The sequence below is a fragment of the Fukomys damarensis genome, unplaced genomic scaffold, assembly GCF_012274545.1.
Source record: "Fukomys damarensis isolate Sample0158 unplaced genomic scaffold, DMR_v1.0_HiC HiC_scaffold_4, whole genome shotgun sequence".
NCBI lineage: Eukaryota > Metazoa > Chordata > Mammalia > Rodentia > Bathyergidae > Fukomys > Fukomys damarensis.
The window spans coordinates 26,476,305-26,492,005 of NW_022900916.1; the positions used below are offsets into that span (position 1 = coordinate 26,476,305).

At 38.8% G+C, this 15,701-nt stretch overlaps 1 protein-coding gene across 5 annotated transcripts in view; it reads right to left on the bottom strand.

Moving 5' to 3' along the window:
- The window catches only part of Osbpl3 (oxysterol binding protein like 3), a 153,463-nt gene that overhangs the window by 12,777 nt on the left and 124,985 nt on the right, over positions 1-15,701 (bottom strand). For 4 of the 5 annotated variants that reach the window (XM_010628246.3, XM_010628243.3, XM_010628244.3 and 1 more), the window contains 5 exons: positions 11,242-11,305; positions 8,208-8,286; positions 7,073-7,217; positions 3,395-3,542; positions 1,567-1,693 (listed from right to left, as the gene is read on the bottom strand). In XM_010628246.3, coding sequence (XP_010626548.1) covers positions 1,567-1,693; positions 3,395-3,542; positions 7,073-7,217; positions 8,208-8,286; positions 11,242-11,305 — 563 coding nt within the window. Of the gene's footprint in view, positions 1-1,566; positions 1,694-3,394; positions 3,543-5,264; positions 6,984-7,072; positions 7,218-8,207; positions 8,287-11,241; positions 11,306-15,701 lie in introns of those variants that run through there. The other variant, XM_033757342.1, reaches the window with a different exon arrangement.

A 15,701-nucleotide genomic window follows, 5' to 3' on the forward strand; every position in this document is an offset into this window, starting at 1 on the left:
AAAAAAAAAAAAAAAAAAAAAAAAAAAAAAGAAAGAAAAGGGATTTGGGACAAAGCCTCTCTTTCTTGTCTCCAATTTCACTTGTTACTATCCCAGTCTACCCACCCCCAACTTCACCTTCGTACCACAGGGAAACTCTATTATTTGTTTCTTGTACATTTTTTAGAGATTCTTTTGTATATTTGTGCAAATATATATTATATCCCTTCATCCCTTTTAAAATCATAAATGGTAGCATACTGTATAGAGTATTTATACACCTAGATTTTTTTGTTTTGTTTTACTTTTTACTTAAAAAAGTAAAGTATCTTGAAGATCTCTGGTTGTTTTTTGTTTTTGTTTTTTTTTGTTGTTGTTCTTTGGTAGGGTCTTGCTGGCCCTGAACTCATACCCATCATCGTGCCTCAGCCTCCTGAGTACTGGGATTACAGGCGTGTGCCACCATACCCAGCTTGAAGATCTTTTCATGGTAGTACATAAATAGATTCATTTTTAATAGCTATATAATATTTAGTTACAAGATATATCTTAATTTATTTAAATAACTCCCCACTGATAAATATTTGGGTTATTCCTAGTTTTTATCGTAACAGCACAGAAGCTAATAGCTTTGCACATACATTACATCTGGAAAAGTGTATCTAAAGGAGAAATTTCTAAAAGTAAGACTGCTGTGATAAAGGATGAATCTGTAGTTTGTATACTATGAACTGCCCTTTATAGAGATTACAGCAATTTACAGCCCTATCAGCATGAACACCCTACCCACTTGCCTCAAAGTATATCAGAAATAATATTTTCACATGGATTTAAAATTTATCATTTTCTATATTACAAGTAAAGCTGAACTTCTTTTTGTATGTTTAAGAGAGACCTGCATTTTGTCTTTTGTGAATAGTTCATTTCCCTATGTCCGTTTTTTTTCTAATGGGTTCACCTATTACTTGATTTCTAGAACTAATTCATGATATGAGTTATAAATATAGATTTCTGTGTGTCATTTACCTTTTGACTTTAGTATATATTCTTATTTACTTTGCCACTAAGGTCTTCATTTTTTAAAAATAAAGCCAAATGTAGTCACCTTTTCTTTCTTTTGGCTTCTGGATTTGGAGTTTTAATTAGAAAGGCTTAAGAGGAGAGAGTGTTATCTCCATCTTAAAGAATAGGAAATTTAGATAAAAAAGTTTATCATATTTCACACCACTTGTTAGCGGCAAACCTCGTATTTGAGGGGTCATGGGAGCTGGATGCTTTGTATTCTTTCAAATACACAGTAAAGTTTTTATCATTGTGTGAAGTTTAACTCTTCAAAATAAAGACTATTTTGGGGAGGATATCACAGTAGAAATGGGACTCTGCTGACAAAGGCCATACAACATGTAGCTGGAGGCTGGCCTCCGTTTCCTCTGTGACATGATTAAAGTCCTCTTACACCTTTGCACTCCTGATGACATTACTCACCTGTCTCAGGCTCCTCTGGTGGCCTGGGAATTGTTTAATAATACACCTTTTGTAAATAATTTTTTAATATCTCTGAAAAAAAAGACCTTTAAAAACCCTTACCTTTGATCTGGTCTAAAACGAGTATCCGTAGGTGGTAATAATGACTTTGACAAGGGGTCCATTTCATTCAACTCTAATGCGAACTGTGTGAAGCCATAATATTGTTCATAGCCTTTTGGCATGGGATCTGAAAGAAAAATCATTCATCCCTCATTTGCCTTTCATTGAGATTACATTTTAATTCTTTCACCTTTTTTTAAATCCCCAAATGGCTACCATTCTTCTCTCTCAGCTCTAAAGTATCCCATTTTTATTAAAATATTCTAACAAATAAGTGTTGCATATTTCTCTATACATTTCTTTCTCTATATGTTTTCTTCTATCTAAAGACATATAACTGCCTTTGTTCCTTTGGTGAATTTATACAACGTTGTGAAGTTTCTGTACTGTTGGAGCTATAAAGTAATTTACTATTAAAATAAATATGGCAAAAAAACACTGAGTCTATTTCTTCTGACCCAAAAGACTCCCACTCTTGAGAATCCATTTTTATATAAGTGATGTCAAACTCTTCTGAGTTTGCCAACAATTTCAAAAGTATTTCTTTGTCAGCGTCTATAACATTTAGAGAGCTTGTTAGCTCCCATCAGTGAAACATACTTTAAACAAAGGAGTGAGACTGACTCACTTGCAAAATCTCATGCATGCTACTGGAGGAGGAAGATAACCACTGGGACAATTTATCCAAGCTTCCTGACAGCCTTGGCAATGGTGAGCGATGCGGCTGCTACCCACTGAAGGGGACATGGCCAGCTGCTACTTTTCATTCATTTCTCTTCCTTACCAAGGGAGGGAATACTGATTCTGTTCAGGGGGGGCATGTGTTTTTCCCAGGGGATAAACCTAACTGCATCACAATCCCTCTTGCCACCCTGTTGCTCGTGATTGGTTCAAGGAACGTTTGTATCCACTTCAGTCTGATGTGATATAAAGATGTATTTCCTTGGGGATCCCAAGAAACACTGCATCCCCGATAAACAAGAGGGGCATGAGAAGCACACTCTTTTCTCCTCTCCTCCTTTCCTGTTTGGTATGCAGTAGAGCGGGGATATGATACTGAGTCATGGTGACCACATTACTGCAAGTAGAAACATCAGGCACACTGGGAGCGGCAGAATGTGCCCTCATGGGTCTGTGTCTTGACATGGGTAAGGTGCTAGGTTACCAACCTGGGGCCACCAACCCTCACTGACTGTCAAGCAGTGTCAGACACCCACCCTCCTGGCTTAAGACATTAATAGAGGAGTTTTTCTTTGTTTGCTTTCTATCAGTCTGAAGCATTCTAGCAGCTGTGTCTCAAACCAATGGTTTTATAATGTGATCCTGACTTGGACTCATCTACAGTGGTAAAACGCTTAGGGACATGCTGCAGAACACTGGGCTGCCCCAGCCCCTCTCCCCAGCTGCTTGAAGCACTCCATGTCCCTCTGGAATCACAGAAGTGATCAGGATGGGTCAACCCAGAGATTCTTCACTCTTGTGGAACACCCAGGCCACTCTGTTTTTCCAGTTAACACACTTCTCTTGGTCCTTACTCTGGAACGACTTATTGCAGTTCACTGACTTTCCTTCAGAGTGCCACATGGTTCTGGGTGTGGACTCAAGACCCTCCACACTGCCCATCAACTTGTGCTCTGGGGTTAGGAACCTGGGACGGAGGAGCCCATGAGACAGCTGGATGGATGAAAGAAGGGCTGATACCTCTAACCTTGTTCAAAGCAGGGAGAGGCTGGGGTCATAGAACAGAACCGATCTCCTCCCCTAGCTTCCTCTTGGCCTCGCATAACTGCCCTCTCCCCGCCTGAGGTCACTGAGCCAGGACTCTCACTTGCTCTCCAGATGCATGTGGATGAAGAGGAGCCGCCACTGCAGTAGATGCTCTCGTGCCACTTCCCAAACAGGCGGTGCACTGCTTGTCCACTCCGGTCGAATACTGTGCCTTCGATCTCGTGGGCATTAGTGCTCCAGTATTTTGCCTAGCATGCAAAGGGAGTTATTGTGTAGTACTTTGTCTCCAGCTAAAGTGAGGAAGTGAAAGAATAGTAAGAGTAATTGCATACTGCATATCATTTGCCAGTTCTGGACTCTGTATGCTTCTTTTTTTGTACCAGGGATCAAACTCAGGACCTTGGGCTTGTGAGGCAGGCAGTGGAACCACTGAGCTAAATCCCCAGTCCCACTTTGTATGCTTTTTAGTTGACAAACAAAACAAAACAAAAACCTGTATACATTTATCCTATATAACACAATGTTTTGAAATATGAATATGCTGTGGGCTGGATGCCTAAATCAAAGTAATTAATACATGTTTTATCGTACATATTTTGGTAAGAACCCTTAAAAACTATCCTCTTATCATGTTTTAGGTATATGATACATCATTATTAAGGATGTATACCATGTTGTACAATAGATCTTTTGACCATGTTCCTCTGGTTTCACTGAAATTTTTTATCTTTTGACCAGTATTTCTCTGACCCACAGCCCTACACTTGGTAACTTCCATTCTACTCTCTGCAGATTTTTTTATATTTGTTTTAAAACATTTTATTAGTACATGTTTACAATACATAATACTTATATTCTAATGGGAAGTTAGTACATGTACATAACACATCTAAATTATTTTTATTTCCCTTTTTCCTCCCTTACTGCTCCCCTCTCTCCTTCTTCTTACTCTGTGCTTATGACTTCAACATTTTTAGTTCTACATATGGTAAAATCATGTGGTATTTGTTTTTCTGTGCTTGGCTTATTTCACTCCACATACTGCCTGCCACGTTCATCCATACTGTTGCAAATGAACATCTTTCTTTTTTATGGCTAAATAGCAGGTCATTGTGTGTACACACCACATCTTCTTTATCCATTAATTTGCTGATGGTCACTTAGGCTGATTCCTTATCTTGGGTATCGTGAAAATACTGTAATGAACATGGGAGTGCAGATCTTCTTGGTCACACTGACCTGATTTCCTTTGACTATATACCCAGCAGTGGGATTGCTAGGTCCTATGGTGGTTCAAATTGTAACTTTTTTGAGGAATCTTCCTTGTATTCTCCCACAGTACTAATTTACATTACTTCCAACAACATTCAAAAGTTCCCCCTTTTCCACATCCTTGCCAACACTTATCTTTCATCTTCTGGATAACAGCCATTCTGAGAGGTGTAAGATGATGTACTTGTTCTGATTTTAATTTGCACTTCTCTAACAGTGATTTTGACCATTTCTTCATGGATCTCTTGCCCATTTGCAAGACTTATTTTGAGAAATATCTGCTTAGGTCTCCTCCCACCCCTTTTTGAGGTGATGCAGATCAACCTATCTCTCCTCCCTCCATCCCCTCCTATGGCCCAGCACTTCCATGGTTGTCACCATGGCTCTTAGTACACTGTGGTTCTACTACCATTTAAAAGAAATTTAACTCGTTTTTTTCTCTTCACTTTCTTTAAAAGAGCTGCTTAGTCATTTGCAAACCTATCAAGGAGGATACTTAAATTTCAATTTCTTTTATTATTCTTTCTGAAACAAGGGCTGTTCCCCGAGTCCACTAAGCCCCCATGCTTGGTCACTCCAGCTCAGCTCAGCACAGCTCTGGTCAAGCCTGTTAGTTTTATACAGTACCACACTCCAGCCAGAAGAGGGAGCTCCAATTCCCTAGAGTTGATTTTTATTTATTTATTTATTTATTTATTTATTTATTTATTTATTTTTCGGTCTAAATCTCCCAACTAAGGGCCTGGCTGCCCTTAAAAATCGCTAGGAAAGAACAGAAAGCATTTCTCCATAAATCAAAAATCTCAGCACTATTTTCAGCTGACACAATCTATACTTGGAAACTAATAACTTTGACGAAAGGCATTTTCAGGACATATCCTGGTGGTGCAGCTTCTCCACTCCAAGATTGGTAAAAATGGGAAGGAAGGGCGAGGCATAGCAGCATCTCACAGGTGAAGCAGAAATTTTAACATGAATTTTCCGGTTATATAAAAATGGGAGGGAGGGGATGGAGGGAGGGAGAAAGAGGGGTGGAGGCGCTGTCTAGGCTCTTTCATTTATTCTCAAGTGAGAGATTTTTCTCTTAGAGATATTTACCAACAAATCCAATGTTGACAACTAGATGGGAAGCCAGAGGGGCCCTGCCACATTTGATGGGCAACCATGCATCCGTTTTTCAACACCAGAGGAACAGTCAATGTTCATCTCTCATCACTGCAGAAGTCCCTTCTCTGGCTCTGGGTGGATGAGAACAGCTGGGCAGTAGAGAAAGAGCCTGAGTACATTTCCTCGGGAAAATACTGAAAACTAGGGTGCTGTCATCTTGATCAGGGGTCACAGGTGCCTGCTCCAGGGTGCTCTTTACTTCTTTTTGCAGAGCTTGAGGTGAAGCTTTCAAGGTAGGGTCATTTTTATTTTGCCCCAAATGTAAGTCATTTCTAACGGTAGGTCTCTCTATGACCCAATTTGACTGCAATCAGCTTCTTCTATAGGGTCCCCTACGGGTTACAGGTAGCTGAAACCTCATCTGGCAGCTCATGTCTTCTGATCTTAGTTAAATGCAAGTACCTCTTGAGGGGGATAATGCTTTGACATCATATAAAGTACATACCATTTTTAAGTGCAAGAAGGATTCCAAGAGGAAAAGTAGGGAAAGACCTCAAATAAAGGTAGCTGGAAAGATAAAGAGACTACCCCATATTTTTTACATCTGGCCAATCTTTCCACTTTCTCTGAACAGCATGAGCCTCTGCCACATGCCAGTACTACACGAGGGCTATGTAGTGAGAAAGACAGGTCAGGCTTTTGCTCTTCTGGAGTTGGGGATGGTGAGGAGAATGTGGAGAACAGAAAATAAACAGTTAAAGAAACGATCAGCACACTAATTTCAGATGGTAATAAAAGCCTTGAAAGAAAGTGGGATATGATATGGCACAGCTTTCCTTCTGGTAAAACATATAAGCATAAAGTTTACCATCTGAATGATACCTAAATGTAAAATTCAATGGTATTAATGATAGTCACAATATTGGGCAACTGTCACCACTTTCCAAGACTTTTTCATTTTCCCAAACAGAAAATTCACACCCATTAAATATTAACTCCCCATCTCTCCCTCCTCCAGTCCTGGCACCCACAATCTGCTTTCTGTCTCGGTGGGTTTGATCCCTCCAGGGACCTCATGTAAGTGGAACCATGCAGTGTGTCCTTTTGCATCTGCCTCATTCCACTTAGCATAATGTCTCCAACTTGCAACCATTTTGTGGATGATGATGTTTTTAAAGGGCCCCTCTAGCTGTGCACTGAGGACAGATCATCAGGGAGTTAGGGCAGGAGAAAGTCCAGGAAGGGTCATGGTCCCGGTCCAGGTGACAGAGGTGGAGTTGGGGTCAGGGGGTGCCGGCACTGGTTGTTGTCTGCTGGAACAAATGGGAAGGTGTAAAGCCCAGACAGCCTGTGTCCTCAGGCTCCAGATCCGCCTCAGCCCTTCCAGGGTCAGAATTACCTTTATGAAGTTCACTTTGCAGTGGCAGGAATCATCATTCAGGTTGTTGATGACAATCTCTCCATAGTGCTCAATCCACCTCTGCCCACTTAAGATGTTATGGATGCAAGAGGTCACCTTGTTCCATTCAAAGTGATCTCCAAAACTAAAATGGAGGGAGAAGAAAGAGTGGTGATGTCCAGAAAAGCCAGCGACAGCTGCAAGCCAACACTGCTATTTTATAAAATAAATCACATTCACTCGTCTCTTCATCCACCAACCCCACACTGTGCATCAGCGCTGCATGGGTGACACATGAGCTCCAACCTCCAAGGAGTCCCTCAAGACACACAGGACGGGGTGGTCAGACTCTTGTACTCTGGAAGCCACGGAAGGCTTTGCTGGAGGCTTTAGGTCTCTGGACCACCCACTTCCTCCTTCAACGAAGGAGGTAACCAAGAGCCAGAGCTGACACGATAGAGCTGCCCAGCTAGGAATGAGCAGTTGGTGGGAGGAAACTATGGGGGTTTATATGATTTGACAATTATATCTCTTATGAAGAGATGTTATTCAGCTATTACTGAGTTAGCTAAGAATTATGAGGAAACTGATGAGACTGAATACGCGGCCTATGCTACGTGCCAAGTGCTGTTTTAAAAGCTTGACATATATTAGGTATTTGCTCTTCTCTGTCCTGTGAAGGAGGTGGCTTGTAATCCCCAGGTCACAGATGAGGGGACTGATTATGAGAAAAGCAGCCACTCAGAGTGAGCACTGAGTCTCAGCAGCCTCATTCCAGAGCCCCTGCTTATAGGCACTTTGCTTTATAAATAAGCATCAATAATCCTTGTCAGAGGAAGGCCACGTCTTTCTTAAAAGGAATTCTGACAGGGCAATAACATTAAAGAAAACTACCATCTTAACCTTGATAGGAAGTAGGAGTGGCTTTTTAAAAAGAAAACGTCGGTCTGCAGGCAGCTTTTCTGCTTAAGGGAAAGAAAACCTGAGCTTGCCCAGATGAAGAACATTTCACATCACTGCCAAACAGTTCAAAAGAAAACCATACTCTCCAGGTTAGGGGGTGGTGGGCATCCTGACCTTAAAGTGTCTTCCTGATACTAAAGTCTATAAAATTCCTAACCATGGAAGAACTCACGTTGGGAGAGTCACATGGGTTGTGCCGACTGGAACAATTTCCATGGATTTGCCCCAGAATTTGTTTTTCCATCTCACATCTGAAATGAAATAACAATTATTACATGTTTAGTAAGACAGCTAGTCAAACCAAAGAGTTCTTAGTCTACTGAAATGATAATCATTAGATAGTATAATTCTTCATAATCAGATTATTACACACAAGAATATTTCATCAATATATGTACTAATTGGGCACTTGAAACAGAATGAGAAAAACTAAAATTATAAGATAAAGTCCTTCCCTTGGAAGAGTTAGTGGCAGGAAAAGCTAACAAAAGTAAAAACAAGTAGTAGACCACACAGAGAGACACAGCCTACAGAGGAGGGTGTTCTAAGGTGAAATGGAAACTGAGAGTAAGAAATGACCGACATGCTTGGGAAAGATAGCAGAACGGTTTTTCAGAAGGGGCCATCTAAACGGGGGTTCATAGAATATGTAGGAATTTACCAGGCAGGAAAAAAGAACAATTTAAGGCAGAAAAAACAGCATAAGGAGATAAAAATATGAGTAGAGTGTGTTCTATTTTATAGGTCTGAGATTATCTAGGGAAGAGTAGAAAGTCAGATGGAGAACAAAACTGAGCAGGCTCCACAAGCCTGGTTAAGAAGTCTGGTTTGTGTGCACTGCGGAAAATAAACAGGGAACTGATGTGATCAGACACAGATCCTGCAAAGACAATTGGAAGCTATGCGAAGAAGAGATGAGAGTAAGGCAGCAAGAGGCTACAGTCATTGCCCAGCGGACGAATGAGTAACAGCAAGGGTGACACAGTGACCCTATAAATAGTAAAGAAGTAGGAATGGAGTGGAAAATTAGATACAGACTGACAAAGAAAAGGAGAATTTATAAATGATGTCAGATTTTTCTAACATGCATGAATGTTGTACCAACAGAAGAGACAGGAGTAGCAGAAAGCCTGTGGAGAGGTCCCCTGGCTGCTGGACTGAGGACAGAAAGACTGCAGGGAGGTGTGGTGGAAGCAGGCAGCCAGGAGAGGCCAGAGTTGGGTCCTGGATGGTGCTAGGGCCTGGGAAGGGGGAGCAGGCCCGGGGAGCACCCAGACACATAGTATATTATTCTGTTTGTATGAAATACCCTAAATGAACAAATTATATGGACAGAAAATACATGAGTGCTGTTGCCTTAGGTTGGGGCTGCTGGGGGAAATTGGAGGAGAAAGTATTTGCTAGAGGTATCTTCTGAGTGATGAAAATGTTCTAAAATTAACTGTGCTATGACTTTACAACTCTGTGAATACTAAAATAAAAACCACTGAATTGTACACTTTAAACAGGTGAATTTTATAGTATGTATATGAATTCTATCTCAATAAAATTATTATCTAATGGGGAAAAAGATAACTGTTTAACAACACATGGGCGGGTTATAACATATGCAAGCTCAAAGTTTGGAAGAGAAGGATCAGAAGTGCACTTTCTTAATTTTGAAACATTGTATGTGAAGTGGCATTAACATTACTCGACAGACTGTAATATATTAATGAATGTATGAATTCTAATGTAACAACTAAACCACAGAAAAAAGAGGCATAGCTAAGAAGTCAACGGAGGAGATGAAATAGGATTATAGAAAGCATTCAGATAATCAAAAATAAGGCAGAAAAGGAAAAAATGGGGAACAAATAACAGATCTGACAAATGAGAGGGCAGATTTAAACTCAACTATATCTATAATCATAATAAATGTAAATGGACTAAACAACATAATTAAAAAGCAGAGAAATATATGATTGGATAAAAATCAAGATTTCAGAGTCATAGGCCCATGAGATAGAATTAGTCAGAAAAGGCTGATGAAGAAGAATTTCCCAGGAAATGAATGATTAGAAATGGAATTAAGGAGGAAACATGTAATATGGGAAACCCACAGAAACTATTTTGAGAAGACCTCCCCTCATTAAGAAAATACATAATTTAAAAAACAATTGAAAAAAAAGAGGTGTTTATAGGGTCAGATTAATAGGATATTAGGAACCTTATGAGAATTATTTTCAGGGAGTTTTGGTGAATTTGATATTAGAGAAATATCAAATCAAGCTTTAATTTTAAATTTTAATAGCAAATTGTAAAAAAAAGGAAATCACAGTACTTGGAATTGTTAATATCAATCATATCCTTACAGAGGAACTGGGTGATTGATGGGCAAAGGAATAGATATAGGGAGGTGATACTGTATATTCTTTTGTACTTTCAAAATCAGGAATTATCAGGTAGGAAATCAGGTGGTTATCATTTTAGTAGAAAAAGATGTTTCAAAAAGTGATATATGCTTATTCTTAAAAAACCCAGGATGATCATATTTTCTGTCTATATTACACTCCAACTTTTTGAATAAATGAAGATTTTAACAAAATTAATTAACCTAAGAAATATTTTCAGCCATTCAAAATATAAACAACAAAATTTTAGGAACATCAAAGTCAAAACTGAAAAGAAAGAAGCAGTGTAAATTGTTATTCCAGAATTAAAATTTAGATGTTTCAAAAGTAAAAATATCATCGCTTCTCGGCCTTTTGGCTAAGATCAAAAGTAAAAATATCCCTCTGTTGTTTAGGCTGTGATAAATAGGAGTAAATATTTAGTGTCCTCTGAAATAAGTGAGACATTTGAAGTGCTATAGAATAGAGAAAAATATCGAAGGAGGACTGTATGTAATAGAGAAAAACATACATAAATAACTGGTATTGACTATCCAGCTAAAGATGGAAGATATTGTTTAAAAAGGGAAAATTAAATGATCTCCCTGAAGACTTTATACAACCAATTATCAATTACAGTAGTACCAATTAATAACTGACAAATATCAATTATTGTTCAGAGATGAGAGCTGAGAACGTCAAGTGGAGCAGATTCACTAGTGAGATCCAAGTCCTGGGACCACTTTTGATCTTAGAAAGCACTGATGGTAATTCCTGAATGAAACACATCTACAATGTTTCAGGAAATGGAGGTTAAATATATGAGCACATTACCTTGCCAGAAAACAAAATTTCCAGACTCAGCATGACACGCAGAGATAGGTGGATGGTGGCTGACCTTATGGAGACAAAGAGAAAAAAGAAAAAGTGAGAAAACTTTTGTATATCATGAAATCCATTCCTCCTCCCTTGCACTGAGATGTGGCACAGGTGTGATGCTCAGCTGAAGGAAAACTTGTGCAGTTTCCTTCAAGATGTGTATTCTCAAGAGGGCGCTCCTGATAAAGTCAGCTTTGCTTCGCTCAGGTCTGCCAAGGTGAGAAAAAAGCTGTGACTGGAAACCTCTGGAAACTTCCCTGAGAGGGTGGCCAAGGGCAAGTAATGAACACAGATACATATTTGGAAAGGTGTAAAAACAAAAACAGGGACATCTGAGGACTTTCCATTCATAAATCATACAAAGCAACACTGCCTACCAACTTCAAAATCTTTTAGGTGTTCTGAAAGTATCTGCACACATTTTAACTAATATGACAGAGTGTTTTAACACACACTTTCTAAGCAACACCAACATGCCCTCCCTCCTGCTCAGCAGATTTAACTCTTGAAAACTGTACCACGCAGTCCAGCTTCTTCTCAAATTATCCACAAGCAGACTCATTCAATTTGTTTTTAAAAAGAAAAGTAAAGTTTTTGGTCTGGGGACGTAGCTGGGAGGCAGAGCACTTGCATAGCATGTGTGAGGCACTGGGTTCAATCCTCAATAAGAAATAAAACAACAGCTAGACATACAACTTTTGAGGAAATGTTTGCTAACTGCTAAGAAAAAAACGTGTTCATCTTTTGTCAAGGGCAAAAATAAATATGTTGAGTAAACAAGTAAATATAGCACACTGCAGCAAAGACAATCCTCTGTAATGGAGACCACCTTCAGGCAAGGGGTCACTATATGTTTTCTTCAGTAATTACAGAAAATAGGCTCTCCTTTCTATCTCATCTGAGCAACACTCAAGGAACATGTTGTTGTTTGTTATAGTTCATTACTAGTGAGACCAGGTTGGTAATAGTGTTTCTAAATGTTTCTGCTTTAGCTTATTCTTAGCACAGGTATCCTACATTTAGGATATCTAGCCCAAAGCTTTTATATTATAAATGTGGAAAATGAAGTCAGAAAGATGAAATGACATTTTCCAAACCACAATGACAGAGTAGTAGAGGGAAAATGCAAAATTTTGGTTTACCCGAATGGTTTTCAAATTTTAAAATAAAATTTTAAGTAATTAAAGTTAACACTTTTTATTTTATTACTTATTTTTTTCTGATAAAATATTTAGGATTGGGCCCAGGGCTTGCTATATACTAGACAACTGTTTTTCCACTGATCTATATCCCTAGTTCTCTTTATTTTGAGGCAGGGTCTTGCTAAAAAGTCCAGGCTGGCTTTGGATTCGTGATCTTTCTGTCTCAGCTTCCCCAGTAGCTGGGGTCACAGGTGTGGGCCAGTGTGTCAGGCTCAAACACGTCAAGGACTTACTTAGAATATGGAGTCCTGACTGAGAAGGACAGGAATACACTTGTGTGTGGAGAGGAGGGGTATGGGGAGGACAAACCCAGAGCCACTCTCCCTGCTCTGGATCCTCAACAGCACTGAGGACCATGGTTTGGAAACCACTTCTGCAGGTGGCACCTTCAGGGATGGAATGATCCAGTCATGCATACCAGAGTTATTTCATGGATGGGATTATGGTAGAAACCGTTTGGACCAAAGAAAAGTAGAGGGGCAGGCTGAGATAGTATGTATGCATTCCCGATTATTCAGTAAACTTTAATTTAATACATCTCCCTATATGAAGTAGGAGATGTAATTGCGCTGTTTTTGTTTCATCTTAGTTCTCATGTTCTTAGTATAAATGTACGAGCCTATCCTATGGGATTTTTAAGGGCAATTTTCACTTAAAGCACTTAGAACCTAACTTCTATAATGTAACCGTGATTTTCTTTGATGTCATTTGGAAGATTATTTCAATTTTATTTTAAAATAATTTTAAATTATAAAATTTAATTTTATAATTGCTGTTATCATATGTCTAACCTGACAACTTGGAGATACTTTAGATCACAAGGTTCTGTACCCCCTTAAGATAGCTCTCAAAATAAACTACTTAACTTTTAAAGCATGGGATTGTATAAAATTAAGACAAAACAATCGCCACCTCTCCCATCCCACTTGACATAATCCACTACCAAATGGGAAAGGAGCATGGACTATTCCTTTCCTCTAAAATACAGACATTTTAGAGTGGGTTATCAACAACTACATTACATTCATCCCAGAGAAACAATATAGCAATGGGGGAAGGAAGCACTATAGCCTAGATAAAAAAAACTTGGCACCTTTACAGGTATAGCCAAATATAAACATCAAAGCAAAATACAGCACACTAAAATTATGCATTTGCTCAGAAATAAATAAAAGAGGAATAAATACTGTCTATGAAAATTATAAAAGAAGTCTTCGTATACTTTAAGTATATACATGTCCTAGGAAATGCAACTTTGATTTAAAACAACCACTGTGCCAGATTAACAAACCAATGTTTAGCAGAGTGCCTTTACATGGATCCAAAAAATGTTTTTTGAATGCTCAAATCTCAATATTCAAGTACCAGTGACTTTGCTTATTTCCTTATGGCTTAAAGAGAACTTAGAGAATGGTTTATTTGTACCACTTTGCTTTTCAGAAGTTTGCAAAACTTTCCAGTGATGCTTCTTTTTTAAAAAATTTATTTCCTTGCAACAGATATTTATTCATTAGATATTTCCAGATTATCTGCCCCAGGCAATTCTAGTGTCAGGGAATTCAGGAGAGCTTTTGTTGTCCTACAGATCTGGGTCCTAACTGCCATGTCAGCTGCGGGCTGTATGATGTTAGGCAAATTTCTTAACTGTTCTCAGCCTCAGTTCTCTCAGCTATAAAACAGGGCTAATGTTACTGGTGGACTACATAAATAAAATATGTCCAGTGACATATTTTAAAGCAGTGACTAAACTTTAATTTTTAAAATGATTGTATTTCACTTAGTTTTTATGGTGGCTTTGTACCTTCATTAGCCTTATGTTACAAATTAGGAAATAAGATCTCTGTCCAGCAAAGAACTTGCTTGATGCTACATTGTTAATGAATGACTAAGGCAGCATTTGGTCCTCAACCCAAAGCTCTTCTCTTTTCTCTTTCCCAGCGGACTTTCTATGGCTTCTCTCAGAACTAGGCTCTGGTCCCCAAAGCCAGGGTACAGCATAAGGTTCCCTTTCAACACTTAAAGAATCTTTTGAATCTGACCTTTCTAACCTTCTGAGTCTCATTTTTTTCCTTTGTAAAATGGGGCCTGTCAATATCTTGGCTACAAAATACTGTATTTCTAATATCTGCTCTCAATGTCTTCTTCAAAACTTAGCATCAAAGATGGCAACAGATGCCAGCCAATTTGAAAATATAATTTTAAGGCTTTGATTAGCTTGAATGCCCACAGAAAGGGATAATTCACGACTAATCACTTTATCTTAGTTAATGATGTCTTTGTACAAGAATAAAGACTAATGAACAAAACATAATGTGTTTTTGTTGGTGTAGGACTTTATTAGGTGTCTGTTCTTGTTATATCTTAACCCAGGCAAAAAAAAGGGTGGTAGGTGCCTTTGAGTTTGAACTGATCCAGCCCCAGAAGAGACACTGTCTGTTGTATTACTGGATAAATGAAGATTAGACTGGTTTTCGGCATTCTTTTCTGTCACTTCCTCCAGAAAGAATCAGTTGATAAGGATTTGATTATATTTGATTGATAAATGTTCCTAAACATTCAATTAGTGCACGGTTTTCACTATGTAAGTATTTAAATGGTGAAACATATATCTTTCTGCAAGCCCTAATACAGCTCCCTTGGGAGTTAGGAATTTCTGAAATTATAACTTTTTTTGTATATAAGAGGACTTTCTTTACCCTTTCCCAATCATTTTTTTATTTATAATTGAATGTAATTTAAATAAGAGGTAGGTGGCCAAAGAAGCAGATGTGGAAAAGGTATATTTCAATATTGGTGTAGTCTGTACATTTTTCTTTTTCAGAGGTAGAAAAACATACTTTAATATACCATTCCTCTGCAACTTCCCAGAGACACAGCAATGTAATCACCTAGTTCCTGACACCTGCAGGGCAGCTTGTTGAAAGGAGAACCTGTATCAGGTGAAAAATCACCTGAGGAAGTGGCCAAGTAGCTGTTCTGCATTAAAACATTTAGTGACTGCCATGTGTGGGCACTCCTGGTCACTGTGGACACATGAAAAACACAAGATACAAAAACTATCCCCTTCATAGAATTTATATTTTAGGGCAGAAGTGGGGACAGTCATGACACAGTCAGAGAGCATCACCACAGGGATGGGGGATGGGCAGAGTCCTGGGCCCTTAGCCAGCTACTCATTAAAAGCACAATTTATGTGTTTTCCTTTAGGACAGT